Genomic DNA, 26760 nt, shown 5'->3' on the forward strand with positions numbered 1-26760 from the left:
AAAAAAGAGGGTAGGGAGAGAACAGTACTATTTGTGCTTCTATTTAATTAGAATATAGGTTAGTGGCAGGAGTAGGGGAGAAATGACATGACTCTTAGGTTAGGTTTCCGCAGCCTGCCCCTTCAATCAAAAGCTGAGGAAATTTCCACATGAATATCAGTCATCTCAGAATCATTCCAATAGCAAACAGATATTTTTCCCAGTATCCCCTTTTTTCATGCAACAATGGCTTGATTCAAAACCCTTTGCAACCAACAGAGCCATTCTACAGACTTCTCTCAGTCTAAGGAAGCTCACCTTCTTGGCCTGACTACACCTAAGCACAGTCATAAGTTATGTAACAAAGTATTACAACTGGTTACAGTCTAGAACAAAGCACTAACAGTAAATGCCAACATTGTGATGTTGCATTTACTATCCATTTACCTGTGTCATGTTTCTACAGTAACCAAGAGCTTCAAACACAAGTCCATAATAGGAAAGTGTAGTAAATTGAGAATTTTATTACTTGGTCCATCCAGTCCGATCTGTTCCCCATCACTCATTAAAAACAGCATTAGCAAGCATCTCAATACAGAAAATGGAACAATCAAGCAGTCAATACAATATACAATAGGTTTATTCAATACAGCATTTGTCAAAGTTCATTTTTCAGTGTATTTAGGTTTTCTAATCCAAAAATAGATAATGCTACCCAAGAATAAAAATGTACGAAAAATATAAACAACTGGTATTTCAAAGTACAATTTTTAGTATACTTTATGTAGTCAGAAAAATGGCAAACAAGTGTTAAAAATTACCAGCCAAATAAAGTTAGCTTTTTCCCTATATATGTTTTGTGCACCAACACATTTCCTTTACGGACAGGAAGGATATAAGCATTTGTAGAAACATCAAAATATGAACAAGACCCAGTGCATTTTATATGAAAATATTGTATTCTTAAAAATATGTAAAGAAAACTAGAATTGCAAGGTAACAAAAAGGAAAAATAGTGACATTTGAGAAGACATAAGATAAATTATTTCTAGAGTGTAAACTTTGTAGCGGCTTAAAAAAATCACGAGTACTTTAATTTGGCTTAGCAGCCATGAAAAAACAAAAAGCTGCTTTTTCTTAAAGTGCTTAATCACCATATCCAAGAGTAATGACTTTCGGACCTACTTAATATGAATGTGCTCAAAAAGCCACTGCTTACGGTATGAAAGCTATCATTCTGTACATACAAATTGGCTTTATCAGCATGAATGAAAGATTGCTTTGAACAGATCTCCATCATATGATGCTTCAAATTAAAGTAATGCTATTAGGACAGCAGTTGAGTTAGGCCCAGCAAGTAGAAATCTGAACACAATAAATATAAAAATAGTAATTTAAAACAAATGTAATTTTCCCTCAGCCCCATGAAGGTAACTTCATGTAATAAGCAACATATATTCTTTTACTATTTTGACACTAACTGTAACAGATCAAAAGTATCAAGAATATATTTCCTCAGACAAGAAATCCAACCCACAAATCAACCACTCAAGGGGATTCATGTGATTAACAGAGAGAGATAATACTTCCTATTCACAAAATACCAGGAAGCAGTTGTAATGGATAGCAGCCAAAGGCTCACACATCATGTTAGTTAATGAGACACTATCAACTTGGTTTTATTTTCTTCTTTAAACTGACAGTATAACTTAACTATTTAAAAAAAAACAATTATTTAAAGAGCTTTAAAATTATTTTACTCCCTTGTTTATGTTTGTCTGGGAAAGGGAAAAAAGTGACTAATTGGTTACAGAGGCAAAAGAGTGAAACTAACAAAACAAAAGTTCTGTCAAATATACAAGATTATTTAAAGGAAAAAAAATGCTAACTTTTCAGTTGTACAATAATCATGGGTATCAATTTTTTAAATATAAATGTGATTTTTCCAGTTGATGTGTTCTTTTAAAGTTGCAAAATGGAACAAAATCATTATCAGAATAAAATCTCCAATGTCCACCACAATTTTTTTTTCATTTCACTGTAGTAGAAATTTCAGGAAAATGTAGGCCTAGTATTTATCAACCTGGATATCCTGTATTAATGCAACTTTAGAACAGCATTCTTTCAACAGTCCCATCAATTTTAGTAACAATGTTGTAACCTTTTATCTTCCTCCAGAGTTTGAGTTTATTTTAACCCATTACATGGACTTCATTTCCAGTAAGCTTCTAGGAAGTCAAGTACTAACTGCAAATAAGGACACAAAGTCAAAGATCCAAGCACAGCACATTCACTTTAAGCCAGTTCTAAAGTTATAGAACATCTGTGCATTACTCGCTACTGCATATATATCTTTTTCGTGTATATCCATTTGTATCTTAAATCAGAGGAAATTCCTAATCAGGATTTTATATATTTTATTTATATATACACACACAGAGGGCTCGACAAAGAATGCAATCTACTCACCCGTGGCGAGTAGATTGCAACCTGGAAGAGCCGGGTTCGGGCGATCTGTGCATATCGCCGGACAGCGTGGCTGGCAAGAGGTAGGGGTGGGTGGGTGGGTGGGTGGGTGTGTATGTGTATGTATATAAAAGGAAAATAAATAGGTAAGCGAAGTAAGAGACAAACACATGTGGCTATATATAGGGATATGCATCAGACCTAAAAAGAAGCCTTTAACTATCTGAAAAGCAATGACTTAGTGGTTTAGGTGTGCAAGTGCTCAAATATATGCTAATACAGAACAAACATTTCTGAAATTGCTGAATACAGTAGTTGTCAATGATTGGTCTTAATGTCTAACACTGGCAGACCTGCTGTAATTGTTGCCAGAAACGTACCACTTTCCTTGCATCTCTCACCTTTAAAAAAAAACCAGCACCACTAAAATGAACTAAGCAACATGGTTCTGTCTGTCAAGAGATGCTATGTACCAGGATGAGTTTTTGAAACCTGCAGTATAAATCTACCCAAATGTAGTAAGATGGCATTTTTACTTTGAAATGTTCTAATTCTATTACTGAATTAAACCAAAACAAATTATATTAAGTTCTGTTAGTTCATAAGAACCACATCAGAAAGATGATCAAATCTCAGACTGCATTAACATGCCTGCAAATGAACACAAGTGTCATACTAGAGTTTTATGGTGTCAATACATAAAATTACATATAAAGGAAAAAACATATACAGGAAAAGTATATATTCTGTTGGTGAAAGGTACAAAAACCTGCAGTCAAAGAATCAGAAAATAACCTGCTTCAGCACTAGTCTGGAAAGCACTACGTTCTTTTTCAAGTAAGAAGTCCGTACTGAGCCTCGTAGTCTTGTCTTGTCATGTTTGTTAATATACCCGTTTTGGAGTCAGACAGCATTTGTTTAGCTTGTATAATGATACAGAGCAACACTAAACCATAATTAACTCCTCTTTTGTGCTGTCCTCCTTCTACCACTATTGTACCCAATATATACCCAGTTGCAGTTTTCTGGTTTTGTTTTGCAGCTCAGCTGTATTTTTCTTGGATGTTCACAAGACTGGCACTTGATTGGATACGCTTAGCTAGAAGGGAAAAAAATCAAAATTAAAAAAAAAACCAACTCCCAACATCAGTTTCCTACTCATTCAGCCTGAGCACATACTGTTGAACAGCGTAATGTTAACATCGTGGTTTTTCTTTTCAATAGAAAGGCATGGCTAAGGACCTACTTTTCCCTTCCCATACAACTCTTCAAGTGATCAGAGCAGATCCCAAGAAGACAAGTAGTCACCACCAAATCCCCATCACATCTACAGTTACAGTGGCAGAAATGCCTGACTGCATACCAAGTAGATCAGCAGTTCTCAAACTGTGGGCCAGGACCCCAAAGTGAGTCAGAACCTTATTTTAATAGGGTTGCCAGGACTGGCTTAGACTTGATGGGTCCCAGGGCCAAAGCCCAAGCCTCACCACCCAGGGCTGAAGCGAAAACCCCAGGACTTCAGCCCAGGGCTTCTGGACTCAGGTTTCAAGCCCCTTATCTGGGTCTGAAACCTTTGGTGCCTTGAGTGGAGCTCAAGCAAGATCAGGCTTCGGTCCCCAACTCCTGGCATCACGTGGTAATTTTGTTGCCAGAAGTTGGTCAGGGTGCAATGAAATTTGAGAACCCCTGAAGTAGACTGACCAAGTAGAGTGACCAAGATGACTCCGTGGGTTTCCCCATTCTGTAAGTAAAGTTCTGACAACATTACTTACGCAGGATGAGGATACGTTTCTTCTGCTTTGAGTGAAGGAAGCTGCTAAGGTAAAAAATGACTGGTAAAAAGAGAATGAATGAAGAAATTGCAATCACTGGGACTGTATCACTGCATGGGACAGAACAGTTGAAAGTTCTACTCCAAAGCCTTCGTGTAATGTTCATCTAAAAGGAAAACGAACATGGTGAGCAACACACACCCCTGGGGCTTGCCTCACTGTTTTACTCACCATTGCAAAGTTCTCTACTGCAAGACCATATTAATATCTTTAAACTACTTGAAAAAGAGCCATTTAAAATGCTGCCCCTCAAAAAATTAGACATCATAGGTGAAATCTTAGCCCAACTGAAATCAATAGCAAACCTCCCATTGGCTTCCAAGACAACAGGATTTCACCCACTATATTTAGAGCAATGATTCCCACACTGTGGTTCTTAGAGCACTTGCCGGTGGCTCATGGAAAGCTGGCTGATCACATGCTAATTCTCCTTCGGTCCAGCTGCTAAAAAAAATCACAATAAGAGGCAGCTAATTTTTTTTAAAGCTTTCCTAAAGTTCATTAGCTCCAGAAGCAACTGCTGTAGTTAGGAAGCAGCTAACTGGAATCATTAACTGGTACTGCTGAGGCGTGTCAGATAAAAGCCAAAGATGAAGGGGAATTCCCAAACCCTTCACAAAATCTCTAGACAAAAATAAAGTCCCAACTGATCAAACAAAGATATCCGGACATCAAGGTTAGCCTCGCCCCCCTTGCTTTTCAGGAATGGCACAAGGTCTTTAATGACCCCCTCTATTGTCAGGACCTCTATTTTACATCTCTTCCAAATATACAGCAGTAGCATGGAGTACTGAACCCAGGGCCCTGGTTCAGTACTAACTCAAAGAGAGGACTGCAACCTAACAAATCAGCAGTACTATATCCTGAAGCGTTTAGGTGTTCCTTAACTATTTTCTTTTACGTATTGACTAGAACCCAGCCTGATCCTTCTTAGTTTGCGAGATGAAAGGAGGTCACAGCAGAAAGCTCTGGGTGCAGTGACACGCTAACACACCAAAGAAACTGCTAGTGATAGCAGCTTCCACTACTGAAAGGACAAGGATGATGCCAAGAGAAAATAATATAAAACAGCTAAGTGACCACTAAATATTGCTCTTTGGCCCTATCTACACACATTGAGTATCAGCAAGGCACAAGATCCAGAAGCAAATACATATACTTACTGCATCTTCCACATCAATACATAATTGCGTTCTGTGTTCGGAGTGGCTGCCCAATCCAGTCATTTTTTGCATGTTGTTATACAAGGCATTCAGATTTTTGTATGTTACATTGCAATTTCTGCATACTTCAGTGCGGTTGCTTGGTACAAGATGGGTTGCTTGCCCCTAAAGTTATAAGCAGCATATTTAAACAATATAAAATTAACTTTAAAAACTATCTGAATTTGAAGCAAAATCCACAATATTAATATCCCAAAATGTTACTGAAATTTTAATATAAAAATAATAATATAAAAAGTTCAGTGAATTAAAAGTTGACTTTTTCCCCCCAATTTGATCTTTATCATGTATTGCAAAACCAGACAGTTGTTTAAATGTTAAAAGGTTTTTAAAAGAGGCATTTTTAAACTATGGACTTACTAGAATTAAACAAAACGAGGATTGTTAATACCAACTTTGGCTTGGAAGCACAGGTGTGCTTCTCCCCCACAGCTGGCTATTTTTCATTCATCTACACGAACATGCTGAACAGGAATTTTAATTTGGCCTAATTATTTTGAGCTTCAATAGCTACTGCTCCTGTCCCCTTCTAGTCCCCATTTATTTAATAGATCGTAATCATGGCAAGAAGCCAAATCATGTTTTAACACAGTCTGTAGCAGCAGTTTCATCTTCCTGAAAACTCTGAATACCTGGCTAGGTTCGGGGGAGAAGATCATTATAAGATTTCCAGATTCTTCTCTTTTTATAAAGCCTTCCCCCTGAAACAGTGACAGCACCCAGAGTTTAAAGAAGAGACCTGGCTACCATGCACCTTAAAGCACCATTTTTCTAGCACTCAAAAGGCAAACTCTTGTATGATCAACTTCACAGGCTATCTCCAATTTCCCACTTCTGAGCAAGTCAGTCAGGAAGCTAGTGATAGGCCATTACTATGTCAGCATCCTAGATCATTCCCAACCGGACTCTATACCCACCTGCTACTTAACAATGGCCACAATGAAAACAGAAGATTATCTCCTGTTCACTACAGAAAATGGGCAACCTCCCCACATTTTTTTAGATCACTACAGCACTTGACAGTGCTGTTGGTTCACCACAAAGACCTAGAGGGAATAAACAGTAAGCCTCACAGCTTCATTTTCTCCCACTTTCTATTCAATTGTTACAACAAGCTGCTGGAAGAGACTATAAGACACCTTGATCTTAAAACATCAGCGAGATGCAAATTGTACCCAGAAGTTAGCCTCCTTTCTGTCTAGTATGAATGCCCCTTTCTGCAGCTGTACTACTGGCAAATCAGATCAACACCTGGATAAAAGGCAACTTTCTGAGGCTAATACCTGGCAAGACAATGGTGAGGCTGGAGGGAAGAAGGCAACATTTCCATGATTTAGCCAACTCCATGGAGAAGATTATACAGGGGCCTTCTAGATTCGGCCCTCCTCAATGTCTCAGCAATATTCAATATCCAAACAACACTGTCAGCCAACCAGGAGACGACGCCCCATTCTAACAGATACAGACTTGACCAGAGTAATCTTTTTAAATGATGATCTCCATAACACAGGAATGAAACTGCAAGCACTAGGGATGTAAGCAACTAGTCGACTACCCAATAAGCCTAGGCTTACTGAGTAGTCGAGTCACTACTCAACTAGTCGCTTCCTGTGACGGCACGTTGGGGGTCCCCTGTCTCCTGCACCCCGAAATGGCACAAACAGACCGCACCAGCCGGTGGAATAGAGGAAGTTTATTGCCTCTCCAGGATACAGCACAGCACAGATGTAATCTGGTCACAGAGCTGGGCTAGGATGCCTCAGGCCCCCTTGAGTTGGGGGGAGACCCTAAATTCCAGCTCCTCTCCCTAGGCTGTCTCCTCCATGCTCACAGACAGACAGCCACCAACTAACCCACTTCCAGTCCTGCCCCCCAGCCAGGGCAGCCTTCCACCTTCCTTTGTTCCTCTCCATGGGGGCTGTCTGGCCACTGGTTCAACAAGTTTGGCATTAGCTTTGCATAATGAGGTTTTCCCTGCTGGGTCTTGCTCCAGACAGCAGGGGTCACCACAGCCCAGCAAGTACCCCCACTACGTCACAGTTCTCCCCCCTCCGAGAGCGAACTGAGCAGGGTCACTCCGCTCGTGACCTAGGGAAGTTCGGGTCCTCTGCGTGGGAACCCGCCCTCGGGACATGGGTGCTCCCCTTGACTCGGGCCGGCCGTGGCGAGGACCCACATGAGCTGGCTTCCCTCTGTCCACTCGCCGCCCCACTCCAGGGCGACTGGCACAGGTCTGTCCTCGGGGGTCACTCCCACCCTTCCACTGGCCTTGATCTCTGGCCAGGGTCTCTTGGGCCGGGGCCATGAGCCCAGCGAGCCTTCTCTGGACAGCCAGGGCGGCTTCCATCCCCGATGCTCCATCCAGGGGGGTCTTCCCCTCCCATAACTCTCTCAGCAAGCCCAGAGGGTCCTCTATCTGGGGTCGAGACCCCCAAGCCGCTTTCCTACTGTCTTCGGCCTTCCCGCCCCTCTGGCAGGAGTCGCAGGACCGGCAGTACCGCTGCACGGCTGTAAAGATTCCCGGCCAATAGAAGTGCTGGAGCAGCCTCAGCCGGGTGCTCCGGATCCCCCGGTGGCCCCCAACGGGGACATCGTGGGCCAAATACAGCAGCTTGAGGCGATACTTTCGGGGGATGACCAGCTGCCGCTGGACCCCCCATGTCCTCACCTTCCTGGGGGGAAGCCATTCCCAGAACAGGAGTCCACGCTCCCACAGGAATCTCTCCTGGCCACCTCTCCCCCGGGGCTGAGCTTCACGGAGGCCAGCCTGGTCCCTCAGCCTCTGCAAGGAGGGGTCTGCCTGCACCTCAGCCTGGAATTCAGCTGCTGAGGCAGGGATCGGGACCTGTTCCCCACCTTTGCCTAGGTCCGGAGTCCCAGCCTGGCTGGACCCCGTGTCCACTGGGATGGGACCCTGAGGACGATGCCCGGAGTCCTTCCCTGGACCCAGGTTGTCAGCCCCCCGCTGGCTCTGGCTCCGGGTGGTGACTAGAGCCCGCTGGGATTCATGGGGCCACTCCTGTAGGTCATTCCCCATCAGCACCTCGGTGGGCAAGTGCGGGTGCACCCCCACTTCCTTGAGGCCTTCCTTCGCCCCCCATTTCAGATGCACCCTGGCTACAGGCACCTTAAACGGGGACCCGTCTATGCCCTTCAGGGTCAGCTGCGCGTGGGGTAGTATCCGCTCTGGGGCCACTATGTCGGATCGGGCCAGAGTCACCTCCGCCCCCGTGTCCCAGAAGCCCGTCACCTTCCTACCATCCACCTCCAGGGGTATGAGGCACTCGCTCCGCAGGGGCCGTCCTGCCCCCACCCGGTACACGGAGAAATCCGCCTCCCGAGGGTCAGACCTCCCAGGGGAGGTGCACTGAGCATCCTTCCCCTCTCTCTGAGCTGAGGTTTGCCTGCCAGCCCCTGCCTCTGGGGCAGCCTGCCCTTCCTCCCGCCCCAGCCAGTTAACCCTGGAAAGTCCCCGGTCCTGGGACCTGGTGCACTGAGCCCTCTTGTGGCCTTTTTGCCCACAGCGCTGGCAAGTTAGGCTTTGGGCTGTCTCTGTCCAGGGCCTGGCTGGTTCTCTGGGGTATCGATGACTGGTCCTGGTCCCTGGGGCTCGCCTCGGAGGTGTCTCTCTCCATTGCTCAGCCAAGATCCGGTCTCTGCGCGATTCTCTTTCTCTCCGGGACTCCCGTTCACACCCGGACCGGCTCTCCGTGAACTCATCCGCCAGCCTCCCGGCCTCCTGGGGGTTCTCTGGTCTCCGGTCCTTGAGCCACAGCCTCAGTTTGGGTGTGCACGCTTCATAGAACTGCTCCATCATGACCAGCTTGAGCAGCTCCTCTGCGGTCTGGGCTCCGACTCCAGACACCCACTTGCGGCAGTATTGCGCCAGGCGGGAGGCCAGGTCCACATAGGTCTCCCATGGCCCTTTCTGTACCCCCCGGAACTTCTTCCTGTACATCTCGGGGGTCAGCCCGAACTTGTGCAGCAGGGCCTCCTTGACTCGGTTGTAATCCCCTGGCTGTAGGTCCTCCAGCTGACTGAGCACTCCGGCCGCCTCCTGGTTCAGTGCAGGGATGAGCTCCTGCAGCCAGTCAGCTGGGGGAACCCGTTGCAGTCCACAGGCCCTCTCAAAGGAGCTGAGGAACCCGTCTATGTCGCCCATGTCCTTCAATTGGGCCACCACGAGCCTCTCCAAGCGTCTGGCAGTCCTGGGACCTTGGGGCCCATCCGCACTTGGCGCAGCCGGGGCCCCGCAGGTTCTCCGCTCTGCCATGGCCAGCTCATGCTGCCGCTGCCTCTCTCGATCTTGGCGCTCCTTCTCTCGGTCCTGGCGCTCCCTCTCTCGGTCCTCTACTTCCAATTCCTTGATCCGAAGCTGGATCTCCAGCCGCCGTAGCTCCGCTGGGCTGGCCCCTGCCCTATATGGGCTATGATTTGCAGGCCTCCCGGGAGACGCTGTCTCCTCTCTCCGGTGGGTCCCAGCGCTCCTCCCCCTCTCTGAGCCTGACACACTCTCAGGGGAGGTCTGGCTGCTTCCCCTGGGGACAAGATCCTGGCCCTGTGGCTGGTCATTATCTTCCAGCTGGGCAATCAGCTGGGCCTTGGTTGCTTTCCACACAGGCAAGCCCTCTCTCTGCACAGCCCCACCAGCTCTGCCTTCAAGAGTCGGGCGAAGGCCATCTGCCCGCTGGGCCCCTTGGTGCAGACTCACCAGTCTAGTGCTGCAGCGCCCCACAATTCCCAGGAACCGCTTCGCTCTGTCTCCAGCATGCCTGGCTCCAGGGCTCTTGCTTCTACTGCGCCTTGTCACTTGCCGCTGGAAGCTCCATCCACGGGGTGCAGTGCATCCCACTTCTGACACCAGTGTGACGGCACGTTGGGGGTCCCCTGTCTCCTGCACCCCGAAATGGCACAAACAGACCGCACCAGCCGGTGGAATAGAGGAAGTTTATTGCCTCTCCAGGATACAGCACAGCACAGATGTAATCTGGTCACAGAGCTGGGCTAGGATGCCTCAGGCCCCCTTGAGTTGGGGGGAGACCCTAAATTCCAGCTCCTCTCCCTAGGCTGTCTCCTCCATGCTCACAGACAGACAGCCACCAACTAACCCACTTCCAGCCCTGCCCCCCAGCCAGGGCAGCCTTCCACCTTCCTTTGTTCCTCTCCATGGGGGGTGTCTGGCCACTGGTTCAACAAGTTTGGCATTAGCTTTGCATAATGAGGTTTTCCCTGCTGGGTCTTGCTCCAGACAGCAGGGGTCACCACAGCCCAGCAAGTACCCCCACTACGTCACACTTCCTCCCCACACTCCCGCTTGCTGCCTCTGTATCAGAGGCATCAAGCGGGGGGGAGCAGGAGCTGGGGCGGGGAGCCAATTTAATAGCCAGTTCCCACAGCACTGTCTCCATGGGGAGGTAGCGGCGCAGTGGGGGAAATGGTGTGGGGTCCCAACTGCTGCGCTTCACCCTTTGAAATATACAAGAGTTGCAAGTGGCTCTTGTACATTTCAAAGGCAGAGAGAGAACAGGATAGCGAGTACCCCCCTTATCAACTAATCAAGTACTTGATGGAATTTCTATCGACTACTCGATTAGTTAATCAAACTGTAACATCCCTAGCAGGCACTTAAACTCCAGTCTACCTGCTAACCACCACAGAAAATGAGAACATGTCAATGCTGCAATCACTCCACTGGCTAGCTTACAAAAAGAGCACAAGACCTTTTACTACAACTCTGTGGATAGGATCATAATAAACAGGATAGGAAAAAAATCATATGACCCACCACCTGAGGAGGAGGAGTGAAGGGAGCAAGATCTGCCTGGCAAGCATAACAGCAGGGAAAGCTAGCTCACCAACAAGTGGAGTTGCTAAGCATATTGTTACCTCAGAGCCTTCCTCTAGAGTTAGATGTTTATTCTGCACCAAGAACATCACGTTGAATGTTATCCTTTTGGACAGTTTTTACTGATCCGCTAATTAATGAAACCAGAAAGAATATTTTTCGCATAATCTAATTTAGTTTTAGGATTAAAATAGCATAACTTCCAAAACTTTGATGCATAATTCCTTAGGAGGCACTTATGGGCCATTTTCTTGGAAGATAATTACCACGTTTATTTTACAAAGAGAGATACTTAATTACGAAGAGTTTAATTGTTCATAACCTTGCAGGTTAGGAGAACTTTTAAGAAGTGTTTTCAAGTACCTGGTCCTTTTGGACTCAGCTACAATACAACCAAATACTTATTTAAAGAGCCACATTGTTAATTCAGGCAGTGTCAACTCCAGAAGGAACTAGAAAAAGTGACTTACTGTATTCAGTGACTACGTGACTCTTACTATATAATTATCAGCTATTGTGAATCCAGAAATCCCAATATGAAATGGCACTGTAATTGTACATAAGCAGAGTCAAGGTGAACATCAATTAAAATGCATTCTGTGCTCTCAATTGTGAACATCTGCATCTTACAGATAATTGTTCTACCTGCTTAAACTGCTTAAGAGTCTGTGAATTGCAGTTGTTCAATACGTATCCACAGCAGTTTGTTCTGTGGAAAATAAGGTATTTTATTATACAACCGAAGGGCTCCGTACTGCCCTGAGATACACAGTATAGATACCTGGAAGTTATGTTCAAAGCAGCTCAGTGTTGCATTGAATAAGTCCAAGAACTCCACTGTACTATTTGATAGCCCTTCACTGTTGTTTTTCATACAACCTGTCAAAAAGAAAAAAAATTAATCAAGATAGCCTGATTTTTAACCCATTTCTACAGCCAACAACTCCCATGGCACTACAGCTTTACTACAAGAGCTCTCAATATTAAAAACAATCCAATCAGCTTTGCATTTCCTATTTGGAAGATGTCTTCAGGCCTGCTGTCCTAACTCATTTGTACTTCATTTAGATAAATTTCAAAATTAATTGGCCTTGATTAAGTGAAAGATGAAGATCATCAAGTGCATTCCGAAGGGAGGATTTGAGCTCTCTCTGGGCTTTCAAACACAAGATGCTGGTTTTACTTTTTGCTCTGCAATTTGGCTTTGCCAATCAGCACTAGTGTGCACTGTTTGAAAGTATGTGTGTCAGAACTGTAGCTGAAACAGCAGACAAATAGGAAATAGAGGGAATCCTTAAGCTTATGAAAGTAAAAAAACAAACGCTTATGAAAAATGCACTAAGCAAGGCCACTAAATATGCACCAATTTTTTCAGGAAGTAGCAGCCAATTTTACCTGCCCTTGCAGGACACTCCTGAAACAGTACTTTGCATAGGCACTGGAACTACAAGGTGCCATGGATGCCTAGCTTAAAGTGATTTCCATCATATACAGAGTTTCTAATTTGGTTCAATAGCTGTTAACACCCCGCTATAAAAATTGTTCCAGCATCCCTGGTCCTTGTCAGATACTGCTACAGTGCTGCAGGTAATTATTTCCTTCCATTTACTTCACTTTTACTACTCTGAACCATTAGACTCCTGGAAACTAGGACTGTGAGTTTTACATAGAATTTCATTTAAAAAGAGCACTCCCACGGTTGGAGAACTCCAAACGTAACTTTCCCTACAGGAAAAAAAGAGAGGGAACATCTTAAGCATTAGGGGATAGAGTCTGTGTTGCCCCTCTTGGGAGATGCATCAAAGAAGAGCCTGAGAATACGAGGACCATTGGAAAAGGTCATTCTACCTTTCCTTTGTACATTTTGGGTTCTTGCTAGCTGCACAGGTCAGTCCAGTTCCAACCATATGTTAGTGATTGATGGCAACCTCCCAGGAGCTGTCCATGGGTTCTATAGCATCCCAAAATACTTTGCACACTTGGCTCTATATTACTATCCCTCTGAGCTCTGGTACACTCCCATGTGTGTGACAGGATTTTTTTCTGTGGCAGCATTTAAGGACCATGTAGCATATTAAAGCCAGAATCAGACCAATAAAGTTCAGACACAGAATCTGATGCCCCAAGTTACAATGAGTGACTACTGGTGGAATACAGTGCTATTCCACAGGAGTCATGGTATCAGAATCTGACCCTTACTGTTTATTAAGCAGTTCAAGTTATTTTTTCTACATAGATAGGAAAATGAGGAGTGGGAAAAATAAGAGATCTATAAAGGCAGCAGCACTGTAGCAGATCTCCACCATGGTTTGTTTGGGCAAAGTAAAAACAGATGGCAAGCAAAGCAGCTCTCATTTTGCAGAGATAAACGTCTTTACTTCCAGGTGAACATTTACATGGTAACTAGCGTGTTTAGATAAGCAAAGGAAGAAGACAACATTTATTTTTTAATCTCTCTGCTTTGAACAGGATTCCCTGCACAACAAAAATACCCAGGATATATCAATAAAGGGCTATTTTTTGGTCCGTTTAAATGACTTATTAAATCTTACTGATGCTATTCAGTTGTGATCAATTGAGACATTGTAAAGGCAAAATTAAATCTGTCATCTGAATCATAATGGTAAGAAGACAGAACAAATCACGTACTTGCACAGTTGGCCTTCTCCCAAGTACTGTTAAAGAACTGCGAAAGGATCACAACTACTTGTACCCTATCAGACATCAAGAGGCTTTTTGCACAGTTGCTCTCAGAAGAATTCTGGAAGAAAAAAACCCACAGAGTGTTATGAATTCATATGGAAACAACTTTGAAATGATTTTAGATAACAGGTAATAACGGATGCCAAGTCTGTCCTTTTAGGCATAAGCGTTAATATTAACCATAACTCAGCATCCAGGGCTTGGAGTCCCATCTGAAGCATGAAGTTGCTCTCCCCTGGCACTGCGCCACCCCAATCAGCCTTCCACTATGAACCACTGCCTCCTAGCATGCATCAGAGCCTTCTGGAATGGAGACTGCTAACTGCAAATGCAAAGGAACAGCAAGCCTCAAAGCAGCATTTTAAAGTGTGCACATATCTCTCTTCATTCCATTTAGAAGGCAACTCAAAACAGTGATTGTACATCACTGCCTTCTCCCCTCCCCCTCAAAAAAACCCCAAACAGACTGACAGAAATCAGCCAGGCCCATCTGGCTGATTTTCCATCCACAATAAAATGGAACATACAGGCAGTCCCCGGGTTACGTACAAGATAGGGACTGTAGGTTTGTTCTTAAGTTGAATTTGTATGTAAGTCGGAACTGGTACATATTATACCCCAGGTGTCCCTGATTCAGCCGCTGCTGAAACTGACCAGCGGCTGACTACAGGAAGCCCGAGGCAGAGCTGCTTTGCCCCGGGCTTCCTGGAATCAGCCGCTGATCAGTTTCAGCAGAAGCTGACTTGGGGACACCTGGGGTAGAGCAGCTGGGGTGCTGCCAAGTTGGTCCCCACAGAGCCAAGGTGCGGCGCTGCGGGGACCAACCCAGCAGTGCCCCAGCTGCTCTGTCCCAGGTGTCCAGATTCAGCAGCTGTTGAAACTGACCAGCAGCAGCTGAATTGGACATGCCTGGGGCAGAGCAGCTGGAGTGCTGCTGCATTGGTCTGGTAGCGCCGACCCTTGGAGCGGCGGGACCAATCCGGCAGCACCCTAGCTGCTCTTGGGGATGCCTGGGGCAGAGCAGCTGGGGTGGTCCCGCAGCGCCGCTCCTCGGCGCTACTGAACCAACCCAGCAGCACCCCAGCTGCTCTGCCCCAGGTGTCCCCAAGTCAGCCGCTGCTGAAACTGACCAGCGGCTGATTCCAGGAAGCCTGGGGCAGAGCAGCTCTGCCTCGGGCTTCCTGTAGTCAGCCGCTGGTCAGTTTCAGCAGCGGCTGACTTGGGGACGCCTGGGGCAGAGCAGCTGGGGTGCTGCTGGGTTGGTTCAGTAGCGCCGCTCCTCGGCGCTGTGGGACCAACCCGGCAGCGCCCCAGCTGCTCTACCCCAGGCATCCTGATTCAGCCGCTGCTGAAACTGACCAGCAGCGAGAAAAGCCTGGTCTGCTGGGGGGGGGAGAGGGGCGCACTAGCTGCGCCCCCCCCCCCCCCCAGCAGACCAGGCTTTTCTCGACGCGGAGGACAGGGGCAGAGGGACCGTGAAGCATCTCGGCGGTCCCGCCGCCCGCGTCCTCCGCGGCGAGAAAAGCCTAGTCTGCTGCGGGGGGGCGCACTAGCTGCGCCCCCCTCCCCAGCAGACCAGGGAGATGTGGAGCAGCTTTTCTCACCGCGGAGGATGCGGGCGGCGGGACCGCCCAGACGCACCACGGTCCTGCCGCCCACATCCTCCGCGGCTTTGCTCCGCGTCTCCCTGGTGTGCAGGGGGCCCCCCCAGCAGACCAGGGAGACGCAGAGCAGCTTTTCTCACCACGGAGGATGCGGGCGGTGGGCTTTTCTCGCCACGGAGGACGCGGGCGGCGGGACCACCGTAGTGCGTCTCAGCGGTCTGCTGGGCGGGGGGGCCCAGCTAATTCGGGGTTCCCTCACCCTGTTCTTAAGTAGGGATCCGACGTAAGTCGGATCCACGTAACCTGGGGACTGCCTGTACTCCAGAGCAGTTTTTGCCCAAAACCAGATTAAGCACAAAAACTAGCCTGATTGAGGGTATGGCTACACTGGGGTTGGTTTTTTTTTTCCCCAAAGGTATGCAAATTGCGCTGACATTTGTATATCTTCTTCCGGTTCTCCCCCCCCCCCCCGAAGAGGATTTTCCGATATTTGGCCCATCTACACAGGGCCAAATGCCGGGGAAAAAAGCTCTTTCGGAAGCCCCCGTACACCTCATTTTACAAAGAATAAGGGGGCTTCCGAAAGAGGGTTTTTTCCGACATCTGGCCCCATTTAGATTGGCCAAATATTGGAAAATCCTCTTCCAGAAAAAAACGGAAGACGATATGCAAATTTGAGCACAATTTCCATACCTTCAGAAAAAAAAACACAGTGTAGCCGTACCCATACAGAGTACAAATTCTAGTTAGGGTTGGCAAGACTACAAACCATTTCCTGATAAAAATAAGGTTTTTAATTAACTAGAGGTTGGACCTCCCTGGTCAGTCCTCATCAGGATCTGACTGGACCCGAACGAGAGAATTTGCCGGACCAAGGGAGGTCTCCTGCCACTGGCCGCCAAACTCATCAACCACTGCTGGCAGGCTGCCCCAGCAGACAACCCTACCTCACTCTTCCCCACAACCTGACTGGGCTGTTTGCCCAGCTACTGCTGGCTCACTGGGCAACACAGGCTCCAGCTCCGTGCAGCCAGCAGCCGTGGGGCTCGAACCTCAGCCCCGCACTCCCACGGGCTGCTGGAGGCAGCTGCGGGGCTCCAGTCCCAGTCCCGCACTGCCCCTAGACAGGCCGCCGACCCTGATCTCCTGCTATTAGACTCCCGGGCTCTCTGGTCCAGGACAATGTGCTGGACCAGCGAGTGCCAGATTTTGGAGGTGTAACCAGTATACTGAGGTTGGAGCAGAAGATAACTGATCACGCTCCCAACCCTACCCAAGACACCCTAAGTTGCACACAAATATTTTAATATGTTAACAGCTCTTTACATAGAAAGCAGTCCTGTGTGTACCATCTCCTGCCTGCCTCCGCCCTACGCACTGCTGCCTCTGCAGGAGGCAGCAAAGGGGGAGCAGGCTGCTCTGCAGGTGCCGGCACATGCAGAGAGCCAGCTTAAAAGCCAGGTCTGCATGCATATTGGCTCCCACCATACTGTCTCTGTGGAAGGCAGTGGGGGCGGGCAGGTGGCTCCGTAGGAGCTGGCACACGCAGGAAACCGGCTTAAAAGCCAATTCCCCAAGGTACCAGCTCCTGTCTACCCCCCTCCTGACACAGAGGCAGCCGGAGGGGCGGGGGGTGCTTGTAGCCATTAGGATTAACCAATGAGCCTAGTCTAAAGACCCGCTAAATTGAACTCAGAGGGTGCCCCTATCTGCGGGTACTCCTGCTCCTCATGAGGAGTAAGGGAAGCCGATGGGAGCATTTGCTCTATCAGCCTCTCGCAATGAAGACCATGTAGAAACACGAAGTAAGGTACACCGACTCCAGCTATGTAATTAACGTAGCTGGAGTTGCAAATCTTAATTCAACCTTCCCCTTTAGTGTAGACCTGACCTAAGTGGAAAGGGTATATGGGAAAAGTTAGAACATGAATACTATCAGGAAAAGAGTTCTGCTTCACACTAATTCTGAGAAGAAAAAGGCAATGCTCTATACATCTGAGCACAGTGATAAGGTATCACTTGTAATCAGATGCAAGTTTAAACCAAATTAGTTACTGGCCCATGGCTAATGAATTATCCTCAGATTTTTTTTCCACCTCTTCATAAAACAGATTTTCCATTCACAAAACATGTACACTATGTAGTTCCTAGTCTCTTTTCCTCTGGTTATTTCCAGCATATGAATCTGTATTGTCTTTTTGGCCAGAAAAAGCTACAACATTCCTCTCGTGATACATTGGATCTTTCCACTACCTAAGCTCATATAGACAACTGATGTGCTGTTGTGAATCAATTAAATTTCTACAGATAGAAAAGCAAAGATTTAATTGTTCTTAATAGCAAACTCCTTTTTCTCTCTCTACCCTGGTTTGATAGCTAAGTATCCAGTACAATTAGAGATCACAGTAGAAAGAGGTGGACTTCCTGTGACAAAGCAGTCTGACAATGCAGTTGACTACCAAAGGAATGGGGTGAAGTGAATGGGAAAGAAGTTTGGAAATACCTGTGAAGTTAGGAATCTTCATTGCAAAACAAGTCCTGTCAGACTCTCTAGTAGCATTTCCTTTTTCAAAACCAGTCTTATTTCATCCCTATGGTTCCCAAACTGTGATTTGTGGAGAGCTTACTGGACACATGGTTCTGATTTAGATACTGCCATAAAGTTGTTGTTCACGTCAATGGTTGTAGCTAACAGATGTGTCAAGTGGCCAAAAACGGAATGGAACATACAACACAACAATCTCTTAAAATGTGGTGCTCCCTACAAAAATTTCAGAGCGCGCCATTTCCCTATTTATTCTAATTTTTCCTTGTTAAAATGGAAGATTTGTTACATGGTTAAGGACCATCAGAACTTCCATTTTACACTCAAGAGGAATTTCCATTACTGACACTTCTGGTATTTTCTATGGGGAACTGTCATATGCACATACACTCATATCTACTAGGTCAGTGGCTCTCTCAACCCTTCCAGACTATTATACTCCTTTCAAGAGTCTGATTTGTCTTGTGTATCCCGTTGCACCTCACTTAAAAACTACTTGCTTACAAAATCAGACACAAAAATACAAGTATGTCACAGCCCCTGGTACTGAAAATGTGCTTACTTTTTCATTTTACCATACAATTAAAATAAATCAATTGGAATTTTCAATATTTTACTTACATTCCAATGTATGGTATCTACAGAAGTATAAACAAGTTATTGTCTGTATGACATTTTAGACTGTAATGACTCCACTAGTGCTTTTTATGTGGCCTGTTATAAAACTAAGCAAATACCTAGATGAACAGATGTATCCCCAGCAGACCTGTACATACTCCTAGAGGGACATGTACCCTGGTTGAGAACCACTATTTATGCACATACCTGGACAAAAGAAGAAAAAATACAGCAAATGCTGAAAAGATTTAAAGAGCAAGGGCCTACTACCTTTCCAGAGGGCTTGTTAAATGTTAAGCTTTCATATCCATAGAAGACTTAACTTTGGGGAAAAGGTATAAATCACTGAAACTAACAAAAAGTAAATTATATAGCTTTATAGAATGAAACTGAACTGCTTATTCCCCTTGACTATTGGAAAGGATGACTTAAAAGTTATAAACATCAAGTTTAAAATATTTTAATTCCCTCCAACCACTGGTTCAAATCTAGCAGTGTCACCTCACTCCTTTTATCTGCCTGAAAAAGAGATAAGTTGATTACTATGCAGTTCATTACATTTGGATCTGTCAGATGACATTCAATTAGCTCCAAATAGTCTGCAGATACATAAAATCACTGTCCTAGCTCATGTACCTGTACTGTTGGAGTCAGGGCTTATCCTGGCACTCCATCCTCACCCAAAATAGTTGTGCAACTGGTTGACTGTACTGGCTAGGGAGCAGCGATCTAATGGAGATTAATGTATATAATATGTAAGGAATCTGAGGCTTTTCAGGGTGAGCATCCTCATATAAAAATAATAGTATTGGTCAACAGATTTGACACCTTTCTACTCATTTTCATAGATGCATCAAATTTTTGTAAGCTGATTACTACAGGGAGTTGTAGAACTCGATAGATCATTAACATCCTTTACTCATGAACAATTTCCAATATTAAGAAACCAGACAAAGATGAGCAAGATGGAGAATGCAACCAGAACTGGCCTAAATTACATCCAATCACTAACGGGTACTGTGCATTCAATACTAACAAGTCAGTTTTACCACTGAATGTTTTCCCATTGGCAAGCAAGACCTTTTGCTTCAGATGCACACCACACTATGCTCAACCATGCCTTTGCACCCTGAGTTAAGACTATTGCATTTCACTTGGGCTCCATCACAAGACTATTTTAGAAGCTGAAGTGTGGAAGCTTGCTTACTAAGAAGAGCTTTACAGTGCTCCACCAAGATGCACTAGTTGCATGTGCACTTCTAGGTGAAATTAAAGGTGTAAGTAATGACTTGCAAAGACCCAAAAGTGGAGAGTCCATATTACCTGAGACACACTGCTTGTTCGCTCATGCCATATAATCACAATGGCATCATTCACAGACTTAACTTCCAAAATACTCTGCAATGCTCACCTTTTCCCCTGGCCTTTTGGTAAGGGGAAGACAGGAGAGTTTGGTGGAATAACTGAGTTTAGGAGCTATATCACATTTTTAAGTATGCTAAGGGAAGGGAGGAGCATACACTATCTCTTGTACAAAATCAAAGCAAGCAAGCAAGCATCAATACACAGTCTAATACCAAAACCAAAATATTCAGTCATGTGAGACACAAACAAGCAATACCAGCCACACAGTTTAGTGCACTGAGAAGAAACAGGCATCTTCTTTCTGACACAAGAACTCTTATATAAGGGGAAGGCAATGGCCATAAAGCTTACACAAACAAAACATTTTAAGCAGTAATGACTTATCTGTAAGAGATTTCCTGAACATGTGAGAAACTGATAGATGCCCTGAGCCCCGACTAGTTACAAATCCCCTAAATTCTAGAATGCTTTGATTTTTAAAGCGTAAGCATTTATTAAATGTGACAGAACAAATAAGAAGTGGCTGTTTTGCAATTTTACTGTGTGCATGTGGCTTGAGGCAATTAACCATACAGCAAACTGGTCATTTCTAGAGAATGGTCAACATCAGGGAGTAATCAGGCAGTGCAAGTTAGCACTCCAAGTGCTATTTCCCCCCATAGGATACAAGCCTGATAACTCTAACAGGTTTGTACCTCCATTTTACCAGCCACCAAAAGTTCCTCTTTTCAGCCACACTTGAGGCCATTAATAAGGCTGCCAGAAACATTCACTCCAACGCGAGGGAACATCCATTTGACACCGCTTCTGCTGGGGAATCACTTGCAAAGGGATACAGTGCTCAGGACCCTTTATCCGCCCTCATTTCCACCATCTTACGTTTGCCATGTAAGCCTGCTAGCCGCCCACCCCCAGGTGCAGTCCTTAGCCAGCGCCAGGCACAACCCACAGCTCTGCGGGCAGGTCGGGCCGCAGGGTAAGCCCGGTAGGCAGGCGCCACACAGGCCAGCCAGTCTCCCCGTTGGCTTAGGGAAGAAGGCAAAGGCCTGCCCGACCCCCCTGCAGCAGCCCGCGTCCAGCGAGGGCTTGGCCAAGCCGTTTGCGAGCCGCCCCCTCCTGCCCCCACAGCCAGGCCCCTGCCCCGCACGCACCCCCACGGCCCGGGTGATGTTCTCCAGCTGCTCCGCGACGCTCTGGAAGTGGCGGTAGCAGCCCCGGCAGAGGCGCACGGGCCGCGCGCTCCGCACCAGGCAGCCGGCGAGCCCCGCGCTGCTGTTGGCGAAGGCCTCCAGGAGCTTCCGGCACTCGGGCGGCAGCTCCCCGGGGAGCCCCGCGCCCAGCAGGGCCAGCGACAGGTCCTCGGCCTCCTCCAGCAGCTCCAGGGACAGCAGCCGGCGCCCGCCCGCGAGCGCCCAGCCCTCCGGGCCGCTCTGCAGCGGGGGGCGGCGGCCGAGCCCCAGGCCCTGCCCCGCGCTCCGGCCCGGCAGCAAGGCGAGCGGCGGCAGCAGCAGCAGCAGCAGGAGGAGGCGCGCGGCCGGGCCCATGGCTGCCGGGTGCCAGCGGCCGCGGCGGGGAGCGAGGAGACAAACCAGGGTCACGTGGAGCCCGGAGAGCTGTCAACGTTCGGAGCTGGGTCAGGCGCGCCGTCTGATTGGCTGGCGGGGTTCGACTCGCGGTGGAGGGGCGGGACTGCCAGCCTGAGCCGGGCGGGGGTGTGGCGGCGGCTAGGCCAGCTGGGGTCAGGCGGGAGGGGGCGCGTAGGGTGTGGGCGTGGCCTGGCTTGGGCTCGCCAGCTTGCAGAGCAGGGCCCTGCCTGTAGGGTTGATTGTGGAAAAGGGTCACCAGGGCAAGGTGTCTGCCCCCAAGTTGAAAGGAAAAGACACTCACGCCCCTGGAGCCGGGCCTGGCACTCTACCCCAGCAGATAATTAGATCTCTGGCCAATTCAGAACTACTGATTATCTCATTCTTCAGGGTAACTGTCTATCAATAAGTACCAGGTGCCAACCAGTCTCACTTTGCCCTCTAGGCAAGGTGGACAGAGCAATGGAGATGTCACTCTTTAAATTAAAGCCTACCTGAGAGGCACTCGCCCATGGTGATGCTAGGGACCACATAAACACTTAGGCCTTGCTTACAGTAGGATTTTGCTGTTATTCTTGCAATCAATGGCCAGCCACTGATGTAGCTAAATAATTGCAAAACCATGTAAACACTGCAAACTTTGGTCCACACATGTCTGCCAAAGTTAGTATTTAGTGTGCATAAGCATATTTTGCTGCTTGTATGCACCACTGTACTACACACTGCCTTTTGGCAAATTTTCGCAATGTGATGCAGGATAGAAACCAGTTGTGCAGGGGTAGCTGGGAGCAAGTGGTCAAATGCCCATTATACACCTTTCTCCATTGCATATAGGCCATAGCTTTTTTAAAAAAAAATATGCAAACCCACATTCCATTTGTCACAACACACCTTTTCCTATAGAAGCATTGAGTATGTGTAAGCACCTGGGATCTCTGGAGCTTAACATAGAAGCTATTGCAGCTTGAGCTAGAAATCCTACTGGCACTTAGTTTAGGCTGTAAAATTCCCTTGTTCTTATCTCTCACTGTAAGTGGTCTACGTGCCACTACATGGGACAGTGAACCATACTAGGGCTACGTCTACACTGCAGAGGTTTTTGTGCAAAAAGGAGCCATCTACCCAGCGCTTTTTTGTGCAAAAGGAATCTGAGGAGGAAATGCAAATGAGAGTGTGACATATGCAAATGAATGTTCCATTTGCATTTCCTCTTGCGTAGATGTAGCCACAGTATCTACACTCAGACTGTGTAGACAGACACTCATCCTGTAGGTCAATAATTCAATGCTGTTTGGGGAGATGACTTTCCTCTATTGCCACAATGGGACACCTAGTGTGTGTCTAGACTACATGGCTCTGTCGACGGAGCCATGTAGATGAGGCAAGATGACAAAGGGAAATGAAGCGGCGATTTAAATAATCGCCGCTTCATTTAAATCAAAACGGCCGCCGCGCTGTGCCGATCAGCTGCTTGTTGGCACAGCGCAGCAGTCTAGCCGGGAATCTGCCGACCCCAGAACCCTTCGTTGGCAGATCCTTGGACATAAAGGATCTGCTGACAAAGGGATCTGGGGTCGGCAGATCCCCGTCTAGACTGCCGTGCTGTGCCGACAAACAGCTGATCAGCACAGTACAGAGGCCGTTTTGATTTAAATGAAGCAGCGATTATTTAAATCACCGCTTCATTTCCCTTTTTCAAGTAAACTAATCTACATGGCTCCATCGACGGAGCCATGTAGTTTAGATGTACCCTTATTTTGGCTGGGTACAGTGTAGCCACATTCACAAACAGGTTAATGCCAAAGCAACTTACATCATCCTAACTTTGCAGTGTAGACCAGGCCTGAATTGCAAGTGGCAGATTTCCTTGCCTTTACTTGTAGGGTTTGCAGTGATGCAGCTAAATCAATGGTTGACTATTAATTGCTGGAAACAAGGCACATTCCCCATGTAGACCTAGTCTTAAATAGCTCCTGAACATGTGTTTCTTGCCTCCTTGCTTAATGGCAGCCCTGACTAGCCAATGATGGGGACAGCTCAGAAGTATGTGAGATAGCAGATTCTACTGGCAACCTTCTCCCTCTCTCATTAATCCAAAAATTTCCTTTCTCTTGCAGCACGCACCTTAGCCTCAGGTGGCATCAGCAGTTGGTGTCTCTTCCTAGACATTCTTTTTGAATGGTTGAGGAATGGAAACCAAAAACAGACCAAAACCTAATTTCTGTGGCCAGTGTGTATCTGCTTCAGTGGAGGGGCCAGATCCATGGCTGCACTCTTCCCCCACTGTCATATCTACAGTCCTTGCGAGGGTGGTGTGGACAGAGCCCTACAGAGCAATGTGTTTTCAGATTAACACCTCACTGAAGGAAAGGCATGAACAGCTCCTTCTCTCAGAGCTTTTGTTCCAGATTGTCTGCAGACTCAGGCAGACATTGGTTACACTCAGTTCATGGTTTCAAGCTTCTCTTCACAATCACAAAGGCTAGGAATTTCACTTTTTTTAAAACTGAAAATGGAAAGTCTGCTGTAATCACATGACCCCAGGAGCTGAGGCCCTATGACCTTTTGTTCCTATATCTTAATCCAGCCTCGCATATCAGACACGATGGGGATGAGTGCCATAGATTAAAAGCTATAAAGAAGTGACAATGTATTTTTGTCAGTGAGCTAGCGATAACGTATGACATATTCTGAGCCTAAATGCAGCCTTCAATCAATGTTTTATTTCAATTTACAAAGAATAGTTAAAAAGAACCTCTTAGCTTCTAAGTGTCATTAACACATACTGGCATTGGACTGAGAATCGAGATCTTGGTTCAATTACTGTCTGTACCATGCCTGTTGTGTACATTTGCCCCAGTCTAGGACTACTCAACTTTGGAAGCCCTGGGGGCCACAATAATACAGCACATGCCGAGGGCCGCAACTTAAGTGTGGTTGCATATACATGCAAATATATATGCAAATATATGCAAATAGCTTCTTTCACATTGAAGGGCATGAATACAAAGATTAAAGCAAGACTACACAACACACAGGCCCCATTTAAGTCAGTTCTACTGATATTAATAAAATGCAGTATTTACCTGATTTCCACCCATATGACAGCACTTTTAAAAGCAATGGCAGTCCAGGAATTTAACTACTAAAACGCATATCAACATATTATATTGACTACTTTTTTGTTTTGGCTCCCACCATGGGCCACGTGTTGAGCCCAGCATAAATCCAAACTGCACCGCAGGCCGCAAACAAACAGGGCCGCGTGTTGAGTAGCCCTGTTCTAGTCACTTCATCTCTGTTCTTTTCCCACCCTTTATCTTGTCAACAAAGCATTTGGGACAATGATTGTCTTACTATGCATTTGAACAACCTCACACACTGGAGCCCTGGTCTTGGTTCTGCTCCTATGTGTTGCCATAATGCACATTATAACAGACTAGGGAACAAATCAATGGATGTGGATAGTAAAAAGAACTGATCAAGTCTGACATATGCCATCCAATAGAGGGCAGCAGTATGCATACACACAATGGAGTGCATAATGAGAGTCATCACAACCAGAATGGCATTTCCCCCAAGAATCGTGATTTTCCTTTACATAGATTCAGTATACCCATGTGACGTAGTGTTGGTACCTTGCTGGTTGCTAGGCTGGGGCTGTGGGTGACCCCCACTGGTTACTGTCTGTACCACAGCCCAGCAGAGTAGCTGATGGGACAGGGAGGTAACCTGTTCGACCAGTTAGCTCCCAGGGAGAGGAACAAAGGACGGTGGAATGCCGCCCCTGGCTGGGGGGCAGGGCTGGAAGGGACAGTCTTTTAGTTTCTGTCTGGGAAGCAGGGGAGAAGGAGCTAGGGAGGGGGATGGGATTGTAGGGCCCAGCCACCCCCCATCTCAAGGGGGGGCACGGAGGCCTCCTAGCCCCAGTTCCTGTAACCAGATTACATCTGTGCTGTGCTGTATCCTGGAGAAGCAATAAACTCCCTCTATTCTACTGGCTGGTGGAGTCTGTTCGTGCCACTATGGGAGTGCAGGAGGCGGGGGACCCTGACGCACCACCACAACCCAGTCTTTACTTTTTCTCATTTTTCTCACCAATGTGTTATTCTGGAGAACAACCCCTCTTTAGTTGTTAAATTATCCCACTTACAAACCTGATAAGCAGCACCAGGAATCCAACCCGCCACTTTGTTCACAGAAAGAAGCAAGCCTAACCCTTCATGTCATTGTGATTGTCTTGCTCCCTAATGTTGTCCCTTCTAATGAATTACATGCTTGTTAGGAAGGAACTGCTGTGTTGTTATGACATCCACAGATTTAGCTATATTCAAAGTTACAAGTAAGAGACAGGTTTGCCCACTTCCACTAAGACTAACTAAAACGAAGGGATATTCTTATCAAAATTTAAAATTCTCTTTAGAAATATTTCTGAACAGAAGCTGTTTGGATTGGGAAAAATTGTAAAATAATTCCAACCATGATGCTTTAGTCTATGGCAGAATACAAAGCAGACTAATGGTTTCTGAGATCAAAGAAAGTGTTATTATTGAGCAGCTGAACAGTTTCTTGTTTTTCTTAATATTAGAAATGGAATAAATTATAAAGCAAAACTAGAAATGATCTCGCTTCTCCAGATTAAATCATGGTAGTGACTGGAAGACAAATTTGAAAAAAAAAAAACATGGGCCAAATTTTATGCCAGTATAAATGAGCATTTACCATAGCTAAAAAGCTGGCGCAAATACTGTTACCGTTTAGCCAGAACAAATCACCTTACTGATGAGAGTGGAACCATTGACTTCCTACTGAAGTGTCGCTGAAGTAACTCCTCCGCATAGTAAAGCAATCATACCCCTCATTGCGGGTACGGGGCTGCACTGACAATACCAAATGTTTTAAGTTTTGTGCTTTTAAATAGACTTCATTATTCCAAAAATACATACAAAGAGTAGTTTAATACATGTCCATATTACAGAGAAACATAACTAAACATA

At 46.4% G+C, this 26760-nt stretch overlaps 1 protein-coding gene across 1 annotated transcript; it reads right to left on the reverse strand.

Moving 5' to 3' along the window:
- Positions 1-483: 483 nt before the first annotated feature.
- OSTM1 (osteoclastogenesis associated transmembrane protein 1) lies at positions 484-21777 on the reverse strand. The gene is made up of 6 exons (XM_075923968.1): positions 21332-21777; positions 13995-14106; positions 12127-12224; positions 5441-5605; positions 4218-4383; positions 484-3544 (listed from the first exon to the last, which is right to left on the reverse strand). The coding sequence occupies exons 1-6, from the start codon at positions 21722-21724 to the stop codon at positions 3489-3491; spliced, it is 990 nt and encodes a 329-aa protein (XP_075780083.1). The 5' UTR covers positions 21725-21777; the 3' UTR covers positions 484-3488.
- Positions 21778-26760: the final 4983 nt, after the last annotated feature.

The sequence above is a fragment of the Pelodiscus sinensis genome, chromosome 3, assembly GCF_049634645.1.
Source record: "Pelodiscus sinensis isolate JC-2024 chromosome 3, ASM4963464v1, whole genome shotgun sequence".
Classification (NCBI taxonomy): Eukaryota; Metazoa; Chordata; order Testudines; family Trionychidae; genus Pelodiscus; species Pelodiscus sinensis.